At 39.3% G+C, this 17,640-nt stretch overlaps 1 protein-coding gene across 6 annotated transcripts; it reads right to left on the bottom strand.

Moving 5' to 3' along the window:
* Positions 1-3,255: 3,255 nt before the first annotated feature.
* NPM1 (nucleophosmin 1) lies at positions 3,256-16,128 on the bottom strand. 6 transcript variants are annotated; one of them, XM_027979982.2, is made up of 11 exons: positions 15,975-16,128; positions 14,084-14,163; positions 13,409-13,528; positions 13,028-13,121; positions 12,720-12,826; positions 12,553-12,623; positions 9,107-9,170; positions 8,679-8,762; positions 7,830-7,931; positions 6,016-6,090; positions 3,256-3,610 (listed from the first exon to the last, which is right to left on the bottom strand). In XM_027979982.2, the coding sequence occupies exons 1-11, from the start codon at positions 16,030-16,032 to the stop codon at positions 3,572-3,574; spliced, it is 894 nt and encodes a 297-aa protein (XP_027835783.1). In that variant the 5' UTR covers positions 16,033-16,128; the 3' UTR covers positions 3,256-3,571. The 6 variants fall into 6 exon arrangements, with proteins under 6 accessions (XP_027835783.1, XP_011952104.3, XP_060256197.1 ...); XM_012096714.4 differs by having other exon boundaries at positions 9,116-9,170; XM_060400214.1 differs by having other exon boundaries at positions 3,256-6,090.
* Positions 16,129-17,640: the final 1,512 nt, after the last annotated feature.

The following is a 17,640-nucleotide window of genomic DNA, read 5'->3' as shown; positions in this document are numbered from 1 at the left end:
TGTAAAATTTTCTCTGTATCAGCTCTTGGAACTTTCACAGCATTAAAATGGGATGTCTACTGCCAAGCTCATGAGTCAGGGAGCAACTGGTTCTTTTGTTAAGACCTGGCTAGAAGGTAGCCTTAGACTTTCTGCTTAGACTTTAACCCTGTATCTCCACAGCCTAGACCACTAACCTTTAATTTTGTGACTCAACCTTTTCTTGGATAATTTCAAACAAAAACAGCCCTATCCTGACAATGTATACACAATCCCCTCCCCATTAACTAAATAGCTTTTATAAGTTTTACACAGGACTCTAAACCTCATTTTATTATCATATGCATGATCCAGGAATTTGGACAGCTCTCAAATAGCCTCCCTTATTAACCTATTTTGTCCTCTGGTTCAGGTTTGAAGGTAACTGTAGAGTTCTCACCCATGACCTAAAGATATGAAAATGAAAAGGCATCAAAAAGAGAAGCTTCCTGCAGACAAATGTTATCTTTGCCCTCCTAAAACTCAAAAATGTTCTTCTTTTTGCAAAGGGTCTGATCTGATCATCCAGGTCTGCTAAACAACATCAGCTCAGTATTAATGAACCATCAACTCCCACCCAGGCTGTGATGTCTAAATGCCACTTTTAAGGAACCAAAGCTCTGTGGAAGAGATAAAGTTCTGAGATAAAGAAAATGTATTTAAACCTGAATTCAGCAGACATCATTAAAGTCTATGAACACTGGAGAGGGTGAGGAGAGAATGGAGCATTACTCAGCCATTTAAAAAAAAGAATGAAATAATGCCATTTGCACCAACGTGGACCCAACTACAGACTACCATACTAAGTCAAGAAAGAGAAAGATTAATGCCATGTAGCACTTCTATGTGGAATCTAAAATACAGCACAAATGATCCTATTTGTGAAACAGCAGCAGAACAGCCATGGTTGCCAAATGGAAGGCAAGTAGGGGAGGGATGGACTAGGAATTTGGTGTTAGAAAATGCAAAATATTACACATAGAATGTATAGACAACAAAGTCTTATATTCAATACATTCCTGGGATTAATCATAATGGAAAACATTTTTAAAAAGAATTGTCTGTATGTGTATAAACTGAATCATTCTGCTGTACACCAGAATAACACAACATTCTAAATCAACTATATTTCAACAAAAATTTTTTATAGTTTTGAAAAAATACTCTTAAGTTAAACAAAAAATTTGAATTCAGAACACTTGTTACTTTCAGGTACGCTAAGACATCAACCATCATTCTCAAAATTGGTTAATGAAAACATTAAATGTTTTTCAAAATTAGGTAGAGGCTGTACAGTAGAGATTTAAAAGTAAAAATATTAAGTTGTTTTCTATAGTTGGTTGCATGTACTCAGCTGTGTCTGACTCTGCGACCCCATGGACAAGGGAGCCCACCAAACTCCTGTCCATAGGATTTAGGATTTCCGTTAACTATACTTATTTTTAGCATTTATACCAATAATGATTTATGACCAATCACACTGAGTAGTTTATATAGAACAAAGGGAAGTCAGTGTCTTTAAAAGAGATTTCCTAAGCCTGGGAGTAGTAGTAATTTAACTTCCAGATTACTATCATGTTTAATTGGCTGATACCTAACAGATAGCACTATCAGAGACTTCTGAGGCACAGGGAATCTTTAATTCCTGTCCTTTCAAAAAAAAGCAGCCCTCTAGATTTGATTAGCTGTGTTTAATAAGCTAAGAACAGAACAATCAGTAAGGCCAACTGCTTTCCCTCAGAATAGTGGGAAGTTCTTTTAAGTTCCCTGCCACACAGAAGTGCCCATCAGGTAAACCAAATGTTCAACTTCCACACAACGCAACTCAATACAAATTTCAGACATTACTATCAGCAAGCAGACTTCTACTTCTGAACATGTTAAACAGCTAATACTAGTAATTACCTAACACTCCTACATCACAAACAGTAATTAAAAACACTACCTAGGGAAGGAGTAACTCAACTTTAATGCAGTTGCATTATTTGAACACCAGCAATTTTTTAATATAGGATGGCTAAGTGATTTGGGATTTTACTATCAATTTAAAGCAGATCATCTTTTAAATCTGAAGTACATAAACATCTTTTAAAACCGATGTGATTTCAATTAAGAACACTGAACATTTACCATCTCCTACCGTCTATGGGGTTGCACAGTCGGACATGACTGAAGTGACTTAGCAGCAGCAGCAGTTATGCCTCCATTAAAATAAAGAGAAAGAGGAGCTACAGGGCAGACACAGCTTATTCAGATATAATTGAATAATTGATGAAGAAAATCACAATGTAATTGACTAGAAGAGAAACCTAACACTTGGAAACAGATCAGACAAGACAGTACTACCCCAGTATTTTTTCCCACCCCGCAAAATTAATCTACTCTGGAAAACTACCCCAGAGATGGAAAAGCTAGTGTCTTCAGACCTCCATCAAAATAATCTGGAACTAGAACCCATTCATCAAGTACCACCCTTCTAATCAATATAAAATATGAAATTAATAGGCTGGGAGTGAGCGGGGTAATGAGTAAACAATGCATGGAGAAGAAAGGTCTTTTTCAGACTCTAGATACTACATCCCAAGAACCAAGGAAGAACATATGGAAATTAAAAAAAGAAAACCAACACAAATTTGAAGACAGAAAATAAAGTCTCTCTCCAAGTTTAAACAAAAAGGAATGAGGATAAACAAAGAATCATACAGGCCTAAGAATGCATGGGAGTTTAGCAGGAGGATTAAATCCCCCAAGAAAACACCTGAGAGTCTCAAGACTAGACCCACAGTCCACCCAGGGTCCAGAAGATTGCAAGACATAAAACTCCAGAACAGCATCAATAGAGCAACCTTAGAAACTACTGGAGGACACACGACAGCAAGACAAGCAGCAGAGGAGTCTTGCCCCGTCATGCAACTGAATCTTGCCAAGACAGTTACAGGGGTTCTAAGGATTAGTCCCCTCATGTTCTAAAGTAACCACTACATGCAATAAATTATCCTCCCCCAAGAATCTCAAATACCTTATGTACTGAAAAAGATAGTCACAGCAAGCATTTTTTGTTCTGGTTCACACAGAGAAGCCAGGCTGAGAAAGGCTGCTGCAGGTTATTTAACATGCCGGATTTTCTTTGGGAGTGAAAGGCTAGGCTGGGTGGTAGGAAGGTCTGAGGAACATTTGATTATGTAAATGTATTTCTTTGACAAAGTATAAAGAGGATAATAGAAAGAGAAACAGGGCTACTTTATTAAAATACTGAGTTTATTTCACATGTATATTCGTCTCCCCACCATTCCCATCTGTCTGACCACCACTACTACTATTCCTATCATAACATTCCATACATACTTAAAACCAAGCAAAGGGTGGAGTTCCATCTTTAAAAACTAAACAGGCATTTTGGACAACACATTCTTGGCAATGGAACGTGGACAACATTTATCAGACACGGTAGGGAAAGTTCTCACTCTGCATTATAAAAAGGACAGCCAGATATCAACTGTTACAGAAATGAAATAAGACGGAAAATTTTTAACAAACTGTTTAAACTATTTTCTTAAAGAGACTTCCTCCACTGCCAGAGATCTTGAATAGCCTGGAAAAAAAAAAAGAAATGTGGTTGAAAAACCACAACACTTCATAGACACCAATAAATTAAACCACGTCTCTGTACAATTCAAAATAGCTATTTTTCATTCCACCACCAAAAAGGTTCACTCTAGTTAATAACTGATTTCAAGGAAACTTACAATTTAATTTCAAATTGAATGATTGAACATAAATTGAATGATCATACATTTACATAAATTATAGGATTCTTGTACGCAAAGTCACTTTCATACTAATATACACTTAACAGCTTAGACCTTTAGCTAAGGAAATCAGACTAGTTTGGTCAATGTTGCCTCAATGCCACCTGCTTTAGGGCCAAATTCAGAGACAAACATGCACCTGTACATGGGACACATACTAAAAAGTTACATTTATCTGAAATAAACTATATAAATATACCAGTTATAGCCTCCTTTATCTCGAATTATATTTCCATGATATCTTAATAGTTCCTTGTTTTATAGAATTTGCTTATAAATTCCTTAGTTAGGCTTATCATCTTGGTACATTTTAAGTTTCTAGAGTGGTCACATCCAAATTATTTTATTAATGAGCAGACATATGAGGCAGTATATATATATATATGTTACTCAGACAAGCTCTTCCAGTTTAAACACATAAAACCATCTTCCGTGACTTGTCTTTCCATTCCTGAAAACTAATGATATTGTACTACTTCATATCAACAGGAACTGAGTATCATGTCATTCTCTAATCATTAAGTTAAATACAAATACCGAACTATTTCACAGTATTTGAAAAAGTCAACAGGTTATCAGATGTTCCTTGATCTGCTTTATAGAGAATACTGACCCTGGAGTAATTCATGCTTCAACTTTCACCAAACATTGTTTGCACCTTTATACAAACATTCAGCAAAACTTTTATCTGCAGTTATTTCCTCAAAAGGTAGTACATTAACTCTTTAATTCAAGAATTTCTGCAAAAGGTTGCTATTTCTCAGGTCCCATTTAGATTTTATTAGCCTAATTCTCACAAGCAACTCTAAAGAAAAACTGCACAGCAATGGGAAGCTATTTTATACACTGTGATTATTCATATCTGCAACTGTGCAATAAACATGTGACACATTCAGTGTTTTGGTGATTTCCGTTAATAGTGAAGTGAATGATCATATTTTTCATTATTACAGGAATTTCATCTTGGCACTTCAAATTATGCTTTCAGTTTTGAAGTCAGAAAGTACTTCTGATAGCAGTGAGTTCAGTCATTTCAACTACAAGACTGGTATTATACTATTTGGAAGGCCTTTGCAATTTCAACTTTATCATCACATGAATTTTTCTTCATCAAAAATTATATTTTACCACTTCCTTTGGTATTAGCTTAAATTACATATTTTCTTATGCTTACCAGTTACAGATGATAATTTATATATCTCACTTGCCATGATTTTCAACACTGAATTAATAATTATCTACTGTACCATCTTAAAAGGGCTTTTATTTTACTAAAATGCCCGCTATTCAGAAAATTCACAGAATATACACTGGCATTTTGGAATTCAAATATAAAGAATAGCAACCAAAAGAATCAAAAAGATTCAATCTGATCATCTCAAGGCCACGGCAATGAAGGCTAACTCACGTAAAGAATATTAAATCACTGCAAGGCTTTCAAACCTGAGAAAAAGTGTTGCCATTAAGTGATTTAAGTACTAAATACTGTGGCAGAAAAAGAGCTTTAATAACAAATTTCTTAATTTACTGAAGAAAGCTGAACACAGGAGATTGAGGGAGTCCTGACAAAAACAGCACAGACCATGCCCTGCATGTGCATAATGCCTAGCAACCTTGTGTACCAGCTTTTACATTTTCCTTTACAACTTGAGTCGTCAACTAGAAGACAGTAAAAATAAATGCATGATTTTTCTTTTACTGACAAAATGCCTTCATATTAAGAAATATAAAATCTAAATCAATATATTGAGTACAATTTGGCTTCCTGCTTCCAGATTTTACACTTAAGTCTATTTCAGCAACATGTACTTCCCATAACATCTATGAAGAAAATCATCTCTGCCAACTCTTAAGAAAGCAAAAAGACCAGACTGTCCCAAGGAGCCAAATGGAGCAGCAAGGAAAACCACAGCTCATTTCCTTAGCCAACATGGTACCAAAAGCAAACTGAGTTCAGTAACCAAGAAATAATTTACCAACTATATAAAAGCTGGGAAAAATGTACTAAAAAAGTTATCTTCTCAGTTTTTGCCAACTAAATTCTTAAGAGTTTCCATGTATTTAATCTGAAGTATTGTCTGTGGTTAGGAACCTTTTAAAAGAAGCCAATACCTAAAGAGACTAAACAACCATAATAAATCACAATAAAAATTCTGGATTTGGTCATGTCTCCAGAAAGTTCAGTTACCTCCTGGTCAGTCATCCGGAAACAATTCTTCACATAATTGATAAACTTGGCTTCCACTTTGGGAAGGGAACCACCCTATGGAGACAAAAGCATTAAGGGTAAGTATAGAAGCATTTTTTGAGGGAGATCATTATGAAATTCCTCAAAGATTTGCGTGCTATTTATGACACGGGATTATTTGTGATCATTCCTTGTCATTTCAAATCTTTTAATACTGAATAAATCCTTTTTAAAAAAGCCTAGAAAGACGTTTGCAGAGCATATTAGGACCTAGGTCTTCCATACCGAATGAGTTTCTGACTTCCGCCCACCCCCTCCCAACCACTCTAAAAAACAGATAGCCCCTTTGAGTATCATATACACAAGTGACAAAAATTGTTAACCTGAATCTTCTATGCATTTAAGAAAGAGGAAGGAGTTTCAGGTGTGGTGAATTCTTAACTGCCTTATCACCTAGAAAATAAACCTCACTTTAATTTACTTTTAAATTACTGCCACATCTGTTATTTGATTCAAATATTTATTGAGCAGCTAGGGAAATACATGGTCAGAGGCGAGGCAATTGTACAAATAGAAAGCAAAGTATAAGGTTCACTGAATCACAGCAGGCAAAGTGTTTTAGGAGATCAATTGATTGCTTCCAGCCTGGAAGGGGTGTGGGTGGGTGGCCAATCAGGAAAGGGGATTGAGATTAAAATAGAAGACTTCAGTCTGGATTGTTGATGATACTCAGTTTGGACTATATGTGTCTCTCCTTTTCCTCTCCCCATCTTTGGGCTTAATTTACCAGTAGTGCCCAGGGCTGTTCAATGTGCCTGCAATTAAACCAAGGAGATAGGACCATATTAAAATTGAGGGGGAGGATATCTAAATTGTCAGTCAAGCACTGTATGCGAGGGCTAAAAACACAGCAGTGATACCAGGAAGGCTAAAAGGTTTACAGCAGTACTGAAACAAATCAAGAAATACATTCTGGTTCTAAAATGTTAGTTTTCCAACTGACTCCTAACTGCATAAGGAAAGGAAATCTACTGGAGCCTTGCAGAACCTAGAAAGCATAGAGCAAACAGGGGAAAAGGAGTCATTAACTTCTCCTCTCAATTCTACATTCATTTTCAATAATTGAGGTCTAAGAATATTAATATTGTTCACAGAATTTTAAAGGTTCCTCTCAAATATGTTTCAAGGCATTTAAATCAATTACGCCATACTCCAGAGTTCACTAAAGTCCATGAAATGTAGATTCGCCCAACTACAAATCAAGCAAGTAGGACAAAAGCTAATCTTTTTCTCACATGTTGCCACTATTTAAGACAAAAGATAACTAAATGTAAACATGTTTGTCATTCAAATATTCAAGCATCACATGTACTGACTGGTGACACCTTGGTGCAAAAGGCAAATAGAAATAATTCATTTGTTGAAGAATGTTTCTGACTAGTCAAAAGTGAGTAATTTTTTTTAAACTGTAACAGCCAGACTACATTTCCAGCTGTTTGCAATTTTAGAAGACTCATACGCCCTCTGCTGGTACTGTGGCATCTTATGAATAGAACAGGCAATGGGAAATGATCTAATTTAACATCTAAAGTCAGAATATATCTTACAATCAACTTACTTGTGTTCCTTTTATAATGGAAAATAAAGCACATGTAAATTCAAATATACAAAAAAAGAAATCACCAGAGATTATAAACTAGTAAGCCATTTTTGAGAGAATTTCACACCACAAAAGGGCAGGTATATTGGGATAAAAAATGAGAAACCGTCCTGTTCCAATCCCCAGAAAGTTGAAGGAATATTATTTTACTCACTTTTTCTATACTTGCTTGCATTTTTGCTTTAATGTCTTCTACAGAGCTAGGTCCTTTTGGTGTTTTAGGTGTTTTTTCCTGTTTCTTGAAGGATTCTTGACCCTGGAAGAAAAAGTAAATTTCAACACAGTATCTGGATTTTCTCAATAAATAAAATTCTTAAATCCTTTACTATAAAAACAAGTGTGTATACACCAGAGTTGAGTTACCAATATAAATTAATTCATCTGAACAATTATTTTTGCCCTTAAATTATTCCTTACTAAAGGAAAAGGAAACTAGAAGGTACCCAAGAATGAATCAAAGGTATTAGTTTTATGCCTGGGGCCCATTCCACAGAACTTAAGAAAAAATCTCCCAATATGCAGCCAGCTGTGAGAAACTGCCCTATGTGATAAATATACATTTTATATATAAGGAAGAACCCTTAAATAACACAATCACAGGAATCTTTGTTGGCTTTCTCCCTTATGAGAAAGCCAGCCGCAATATACAGTTGACCAGTGAATCTCAACAAATGACCCCAGCACTCACCATGGTCAATGATATGCCTATTACTAACTTACTGTCAGCCCTCCACATCTGTGATCCCTCTGCATCCAGACTGAACCAACCATGGCTGTGCAGTACTACAGTGTTTACCACTTATACCCATGATGAATGGGCCCATGCAGCTTAAAATCGTTCCAGGGTCAACTGTCCAGTATAGGATGAATGCTGATAAAATAAGCACATTTTAGCTCTTTTGACACCCTGAAGTCATTCTCCAAAGACCTACCAAATTTTATGACATCAGGAGAACCTAACCACTTCAGTGAAGCTCGAATTAGTACATCTGTTACCACTTACTTTTGATCTTGGTGTTGACGGTTTTGAGTCTTTTCCATTTTGGTTTGATTTTTGTGCATTTTTGGCTGGAGTATCTCGTACAGACTGCAATTAATTAAATTCATCACATTAATCTTAATCAATGCCCCTCCCTACAGAACAGAGTTACTGCAAATTAAACTGCCCCAAACCATATAAAAGCAGCAGTCAGGTTAAGATAAAATAATCATTTTCACAAAAGGGCTAATGGGGAGAAGGCTACTACTACACAAAGAAAACAAGTTCATTCTTCACTATTAGAAATGTTTTCAAAATAGCCCTACTCAAGAGCAATTTTAAGTAGGAGATCAGCATCTTCAACGACAACTTTTGATAACCATCAAACAAGCAATGGCATCAAAAAATCCCCACCTTTTGTTACTATTTCCAACAATCTTAAATTACTGTACCTTACTTACTTTCTTTACTGGAGCTTTTTCTTCAACTTCCTCATCAAAATCGTCATCATCATCACTACAAATGAAGTAAGTGCTTATTACTTATTCAATGTACTCAACAAATCTAGAAAGCTTATCTAGAAAGTGGAAGACCTTGCAAGTTTAGTCAAAGCAAATCAAACTTTTGGGGGTCGACAAAAGAACTGCAAGCACAATCCTTGAGGGAAATCCTGTCAAATGCAGCATATGGATGAGCCTTACGGACATCACACTAAGTGAGACAGTCAAGACCGACACAAGACAAGTACTGTGCGATTCTCCTTATCTGAGGTTTACCTAAAGCAATCACTCTACAGAAACCAGAAGATGGCTGGCTGCCAGGGGAAAGGTGGAAATGGGGACTTTTTATTCAGTGGTTACGGTTTTTAGTATTACTAGCCGAGCCTGACCTGTTAAACAAAATGTCATGATGATTAAAACTACTAAACTGCACACTTAAAATAGTTAAGATGGTAGAGTCTTATTTTTCACAACTGAAAGTAGATTTTTGAAAATGAAAATAGGGTTAAAGAAATTAAAATAGCAACATCCCACATTCATGGACTAGTAAATACTAAGATGGCAACTCCCCAAATTTACAGATTTAACACAATCCTAAAAGAATCCTAGGTGGCTTCTCCATAGAAGCTGATCTTAAAACTCACACTGAAGCTCAAGGAAGCCAAAATGAACCTGAGAAAGAACGATGTTGAAGCATTCATGTTAAGTAATTACAAACTAAGGTGTATGAAAACTACAAAGCAACAGAAATCAGAATGTTTTCCTAGAGGTAGGACAGACATGGAACTGAAGGGTCCAGAAACAAAACTATGTAAGCATAGTAACTATCTTCAAGGGGGGAAAGACCAGTCAATGGGGAAAGATCTTTCACAAATGGTGCTAGGACTACTGGGTGTTCACAGTACCTGGCTCCTGCCTCACAGTACATACAAAACACAGTACATACACAATTTAAAATGGATAAAAGATCAAAAATGAGCTAAAATTATAAAACTGGAATGGTTCTTAGGTTTGACACCAAAAGCACAAATAATAAAATTAACTGGACTTTATGAAAGTAAAAAACTTTTCTGTAAAGGATTGTCACACAAAGAAGACAACACATGGGATGGGAGAAAACATTTGTAAATTCTAAGGGATCTGTTTCCAAAACATACAAAAGTTCTTATAGCTCAATAATATAAAACAAGTACTGGCACATGCTACAAAGGAGAATCTTAAAAACACTGAGGCCAAGTGAAACCAACCAGCAGAAAAGGGCACATATTATGATTCCATTTATATGAAACATCCAAAACAGACAAATCTAAAACAAAAAAGTGTATTAGTGGTTGACTAGAGCTGGAGAAAATGAGGGCTTATACCTTGGTTTCTTTTGAGGTGATGAAAGGTTCTGAACTTGGCTGCCCAACTGGGCATATACCATCAACTACAGAACTGTACACTCTAAATGTACAAACTGGGGGGTTCGGGGTGGGGAGTGGAATCCAATTATTAGAGAAGTCCACAAGTCTGAAACAGGAAATAGTGGAATTGCTTGAAATTTTAATTACCTCACAAACTGAGTATTATATAGTCTCAAAAATAAGACAACTTTATCTATGTTCAACCAAAGAAACACTTCTTTTCCAATACCAGAGAAAAACATCTGCTGTGTTAACTGCATAAAGTACCATATAATTTACACTAAAAGCATATAAAATCTTTTATGTGACTTTTATCAGGGATTTTTAAATCAATTTTGGCCCTAGTACCCAAAAACTACACGTGCTACACCCATAATGAAAAGTAAGATGACAATGATTTATATACAACCACGACCAGGACTGTAAGCAGTTCCACTTCATCAGAATATCCCCTAATAAAACAGGTGGAGAGGGTGTTTTTTCTGGATAGCCCCACTTTTCCCACTGCCACCTCAATGTAGAACCAGAACAGTCTCCACTACCCCCTCACTTGACCTGGCTCCTGTGGGAAAACCTACAGCTTGGAAGGAAGTACAGCCCAAGGGGCATCAGGACTCAGCCCCAAGCACGGGCCACTTGGAGAACGGCCACTCTTGCCCAACAGGGGCCCCAGGTCAACCGGGCTTGCGCACCTAACACTTCCCCGGCCCCTGAAAACTGTCCTGTAGTGTCACCCGCTACAGTTGCCTGGGCCACTCAGTAACAATCATCTACCAAGGTTGCATTTAGAAACCGTAACTTCTAAACTTTTTATACTGGAATACAGTTAACAGTGTTGTGTTGGCCATATTAAACTTTTAAATGTACTAAATGGTCTTCAGCTTTTCTTGCTTACAACAGCAAGTCAACCAACCCCACACCATACCCTTTCCACCCCCAAAACAGGACCCACTGATCATCATCTCCTAACCAACAGAATCTAAAACTTGTACCCTCAACGGATCTATTAACTGCCTCTACTTACTCATGTATCTGACGACACACCTTCCCCTTTCACCAAAAGGCTTCCTGATTTGGACCTGCTAACCACCTACACTCTTCATTCCTCCCTGATCAACTAATTGAAGAACACTTAAAGGAGACATGGAAGACAAGAACACCAACTATCCACACTGTAGTTACATCAGGAATTATCCCTTTTAAAGATAGGAAGTCTTGAAAGTTATGCAAGTAACTTAGAATTTTAAGCATTCAGCTCTTTCCCATTTTCTGCTTTCTTAATCATGCTCAAAGACCTTTGTAAATAACTACCAGCCTGGCTAGTTGAGGTTACTGAAAACCTGATCTGCAGATTTTATTTTTCATCAGTGCATGCTCTCTCAGAGCCTGTGTTAGATTCCAACTCCAGTTGGTTTCAGTACGTAGGGACCAACGTGAGAACTCAAGAACAAAGCTGTCAGGCAATTAAACATTCAGTACTAACAAATTTTTATACTGCAACATACAGGAAAGACTAATTATGACTAACATGTTATTCCATAGCGTGTTTGTAACTTTACCACAGCCCAACCTAATTAATAAACAGATCAAATCCTGTTTACAATCATTTAACTCTCCAATAAAACCCTACTCCCTTTTAGAATCTAATTCTCTCCTAAGGACCAGACAACCATGGGCCAAAATCCTTTTTGGGGAAAAAAATCATCATGTGACAACTTACAAAATGTATACAGCTGGAGCTATTCAGATGCTTTTTAGGCCTGATCCATTTATTACTGCACAGTAATAAAATACAGCAGACAGCATACAGTAATGTATCCACTAAATCCTCCCCGGGAAAAAAAGGAACCTAGTCAAATATACTCAGGAAATGCTTCATACTTCATCCTTACTGGCAACCACTGACCATTCACCTCTTGTGAAACTAAACAGTTACTTAATCCCACATCACTCCCTTACAACCACGTCAAGCCTCTAGGGCTTACTACTTACTCTTCTTCATCATCATCGTCGTCGTCGTCGTCATCATCTTCATCTTCATCAGCAGCAAGCTTTACTTTTTTCTTTAAAAAATAATTGGACACACACTCATAAGTAAGTGCTTATCCAAACTACTGAACTAAAGGCAAGAATATATTACGTGTAGATTACATCCATACCTGGGGAACCTTGCTACCACTTCCAGGGGCAGAACGCTTTCCAGATATACTTAGGAGTTTCACCTCCTCCTCCTCCTCTTCTTCTGACTCTGCATCTTCCTCCACAGCTAAAATAAATTTCTTTTATTAGCCACTACTAAAACTCAACAGCAAGAACTCAGAAAAAAACACACTGCTTTTCTAGTTTTAAATTACTAGGTTCCCACTTGAACCTATTACAGACAGGAGCACCAGAACTACACATACTTTATAAAGTCCAAATTGGGAACAAGGCAACTGCATTAAGAAGAATAAACAGTGTAACATACCTACTAAGTGCTGTCCACTGATATGCACAGGCCCTGAACCACACTTCAACCGTAAGACCACAGGTGGTGTAATTTCAAAGCCCCCAAGAGAAACCTAAAAAGAAATTATAAACCACTAAATATTGTGGGAAAAAATAAAAGGTTACATGTTTGGTATGAAATCTGTTCATAACTTTAAAATGTTTCTGAACAAGCAAACCCATCAGCCAAATGAACACATCAGTGGGCCTGTGTTTTCATAAACAAGCAGCTACCACCATGTTCAAGAGTTATCAGTCACCCCAGTGACAGAAGAGTAACCTAAATGATCTCTTAATGTGACAGAATTGGAATAAAATCTCATCAGACAAAATTAGACGGATAGTACTCATGCGCCCTTACCGTTGGCTGTACAGACATCTTCAAAGTCGCCAGTGTTACTTTAATTGGACTGCCTTCATAATTCATCGCCTCTGCTTCAACAATGTGTAACTCATCCTTTGCTCCAGCCCCTAAACTGACCTGGAAAGACAAAAACAGTGCTTCAACTTTCTACAAGCCCTGCAAACTAGTTGTTTTAAAAGCAGACAATTATAACCTTTCATTATGACCACTGACCAGAGAAACTGACTTGGGCACAATGCTGTCTTCAAGTTTTATGCGACTAAGATTCAGTAAATCTAAACACAGAAAAACACATTTGATAACACATATGTTTATGTCATCACGCATGCAAAGTATAAGTCACCTAACGTTTATTAGACACAACTTTGGTTGTAGGCTATAGGCTGTCTGTGGGGAATAAAGTAATATCTGTATCTATCCCTCTCTTAAAAGGCTTTTCAATCCAACTGAAGAAGTGAAGTACACAAATAAGGAAAGCTGAACAGTGTGACTGGACTTTACAATTGCCAAGTGGTAAAGAGGCCAAGTTTCCTGTCACACATTTAGAAAATCAAGTATGTACAATTACTCAGAAAAACACAATTATAAAGTATTAAGCCACACTTAACTAATAACAACTAAAAGGCTGAAATCAAGAAAAGTTACGTAATTTATTTTGAAAAGTTTAAGTACCGTTCTTAAAGATAACTGGTGCTCATTTTCATCATTATCCACCTTGAAGTGATAATCTCTGTCAGCCTTTAGTTCACAACCTGTAAATTAAGAACAAAACCAACTGTAACAAGGAGAAAAGTAACACTGAAACTTCAGTGTGTGTAACTAAAGCATTAACTTGTAAAGGAATTTTTACTATTCTAGCTACCAAAAAGGAAGGGGTACCACTCCCTCCATTTCTTGATCACAAGTTTATCAACATCAAATAACATCCATACAGAGCGTTATAAATTCCACTTTCCCCCTATACTATTTAATTCTCAATTACATAGTCTCAGAAATAGGATCAAAAATTTAGTAAAGCTGGAATTCAAACCCATCCTAACAATGTTGATAAAATCCCACTATTTAAAAAAGCTGATTACCTACCAAAATTCCCCAAAAAAGTGCCAACCAAATTTAGAAGTGGCAAGAGTTACACAAACACCTACATCAACAGCTTGTATTTGTAGCAGAAAAACTACAAATGTAGAACTAAACTCCTTACAGGGGTCAACATTCCACTTCTGAGGTGTCAGAAATCATGCACATTCAATTCTGCTCAGAAGTTAAAACATGGAAATATGTTAAGGATATTTCTAATAGAGTTAACATAAAAATTTTGATAGAAATAGATCCGAAACGCTAGTTTTTCAAAATGCTAAGAATAAAAGCCTTAACGTATATAGAGCATGCTACTACTACCATTCATGAATAGGCAATTATTTGAGATACCGTCAGAATTAAATTTTAAATAGTTCTATTTAATTACCATCTAATAGTTACTGGAAGAGATGCCTCAAAGCCTGACACAAGGAAATGGCGTCAACAATTAAGTTTAGTTGAGACTGAAAAACCAAGAAAGACCCTTAGCATGGTACACTGTGCGTGAGAGGGAAATCCCCCAAACCTTCCAAGTTTAACAGAAGGCTGCCTTCCCTGGTCTCCCTCTACCGCCCCAAATCATTTGTAATGCAATAGTTCTGGAAGCAAGGATCGTCTAATTTTCCTTAAGCCGCTTCTAAGTTCGGTACCACATCTGTAAAGTGGGCGCGGTGAAATCAGAAAAAGGATTCTCTAAACGAGTACTACCAACATAGATGTTAAGCTCTGAACAAAGACCTCCAGAGTCCTGGCGCTACCAACCACTTCACCTAACATTTCCCGCCCACCAGCCTCAATTAAGCCCTAAGTCGCCAGGCTTGGGGGTGACAAGACACCAGAAAGCCCCGGATGTAGCGCCCACACCCCCTCCTCCCAACCACGTGGCAACCACGTGCTCCCAGCGGTCGCGGCCTCCTCACGCCCGGCCGGGCCGCACCTCCCCTCCCCGCGTAACCCGCCGAAGCAACGGGACCGAGTCTTGGCCCTACAATCCTGACCCTGAGGCCCGATGACAACGCCATGCTCAATCCATCCTCTCGTTCAGAAAGGAGGCTCAGGCCTCACACTCCGAAACCACACAACCTCCTGCACCACCAATCCGGAGATCAGCATCAGGCACCCGCCCGGAATCAGAAGCCTACCAAGTCACAAAGCCCCAAGAATAACTAGCCGGAGTTCTACCATGGGCCCCAGCTAACGCCAAACTCTCAACCTGTCGCTCCCAAGTTGCTTCAGGCCCTAGGCCCCGACCGCTCATGCTCCAGCCTTCAGGCCGTCCCTCCTTCCCACCCTCTCTCCGTGCTGCCGGCTCGACTCTCCTGGATCCCCATCCCTCAGGCTGGAGGATCCTGGCAGCTCGCTTCCGACTCCCTCAGACCTCCAGCCTGCTTAGTTTTCTCCGCCAACCCAGGCCTCGACATGATTACACTCCCCCATCAAAGCCTCCAGGCCCTCCGCGGCCTCGCTCCAACCCCCAAGCAGTTACCGAAAAGATAGTTCTGGGGCCTCAAGGGGCTCATGTCCATGTCCATTGAATCCTCCATGGGTTGGCGGCACGCACTTATGTGGGAGAGAAGCCGGACGGAATTAAACGACTACTATTCGAACCAGCAGCCGCGCAGGACGGAATCACACCAGGGAAAGGACGCGGGCTCCCCGCGTACATATATAGCACCCTGGAGATCTCGCGAGAGTTCCTCAAGTCCCGTTTCCGCGCGCGTGCTCCGGTGCACCCGCCCCTCCCGGTCGCTCTCGCGCGCAAGCGCTCTTCAACCTCACTCCTTTCTACCTCGCCCCCCACCTCCTCCAGGTACTCCGCGGGCTCCCACCGAGCACGCGCACTTGTACCTCGGCCCCACCCCTCCGCAGCAGCTGCGTCCCGTGCGCAGGCGTGCTTCCCCGGGTAGCGCGCGATCCCCCCTCCCTGCAAGCCTTCCACGTCCTCTCCCGCTCTGGCGCGCGGGCCTTGCGCCAAAAGCCTGCGCAGCCCACCCAGCAAAATGGCGCCGGCAACGCTGAGCTGTGTTAGGCACTGGAGGGCGAGCTGGTTGTGGGTCGGAGAGCGGCTCCATTCACCTTTCTCCATCCCCTCGTGCCTCGCAGGCCTCCACACAGGCATAACCACTGCGGGTTTTTATTTGACTTGCCTGAAGGGCTGGGCTCAGAATTCATTGTTTCCCTAAAGTTAAAGCTTGTGGTTCCACATACAGTGAACTATGGAATATCATCTGTTGGAGAGAAAAGATGTAGCTGCTGGTCACTCTTATTCAACTGTTTTTAATCGCCCTGTCCTTTCTGAGGAAACATCTCCGAAGTTGTCCTTCATTATGTCATTCGGAGGCAAAAAGGGACTGAATCGGCCTATTCTTCATGAGCACGGCAGGAACCAAGCCTGGGTGATTTCTCCAGACCGAAGGTTTTAAACTGCTCTTCCCCGGAGCCTCAGGGTTAAGAATCCGCCTGCAACTCAGGAGACGCCGGTTCGATCCATGGGTCAGAATGATCCCTTAGCGTAGGAAATGGAAACCCATTCTAGTGTTCTGTGGGAAATTCCAGGGATAGAGGAGCCTGGCGAGCTGCAGTCCAAAGGGTCGCAAAGACTCGGACACGTCGGAGTGCCCACTGTAAGATCCTGTGAGATATGTGTGACTATCCCCACTTCTCAGATAAGGAAACCAGCCGGTGCCCAAACTAATGAGGTGATTACTGACAGGGTTCTCTAGCTCCAAGTTCAATACGAACATCCAGCTAAAACAGCTCACAGGATTATATGAGGGTGCTTATATGAGACCCTCATTGTATGAGGGGCTGAGGCAGTGCACTTCTTAGTCTAACGTTCCTGAGAAGATTCTGACCTGTAAAGAAGGCATAAGACTTGTAAGAAATGCCTATTAATTAGTCTCTTTGGAAGTAAGCCTGGATATGAGCATCTCAAGCTATGCTTTGACAAACTGAGGACCACCGATCCCGCAACCACAGCCCCTGGACACTTTCCTAGGATTCCCCTAGTTGTCTTTTTTATGTCAACAGATCAAATAATGAAGAAGTGCTGTAAGGAGTAAAAGTAGTGGCAGTAATTCCCTACCCTCTTTTTTTCTGAATACAATCTACTTGAGATAAACTATGATTCACATAAACCAATTACTAACAGA

Source organism: Ovis aries, chromosome 16, assembly GCF_016772045.2.
Source record: "Ovis aries strain OAR_USU_Benz2616 breed Rambouillet chromosome 16, ARS-UI_Ramb_v3.0, whole genome shotgun sequence".
In the NCBI taxonomy this organism is placed as follows: Eukaryota; Metazoa; Chordata; class Mammalia; order Artiodactyla; family Bovidae; genus Ovis; species Ovis aries.
Note: the sequence above shows the minus strand (reverse complement) of the source record. Positions and strands in the feature narration are given on the sequence as shown.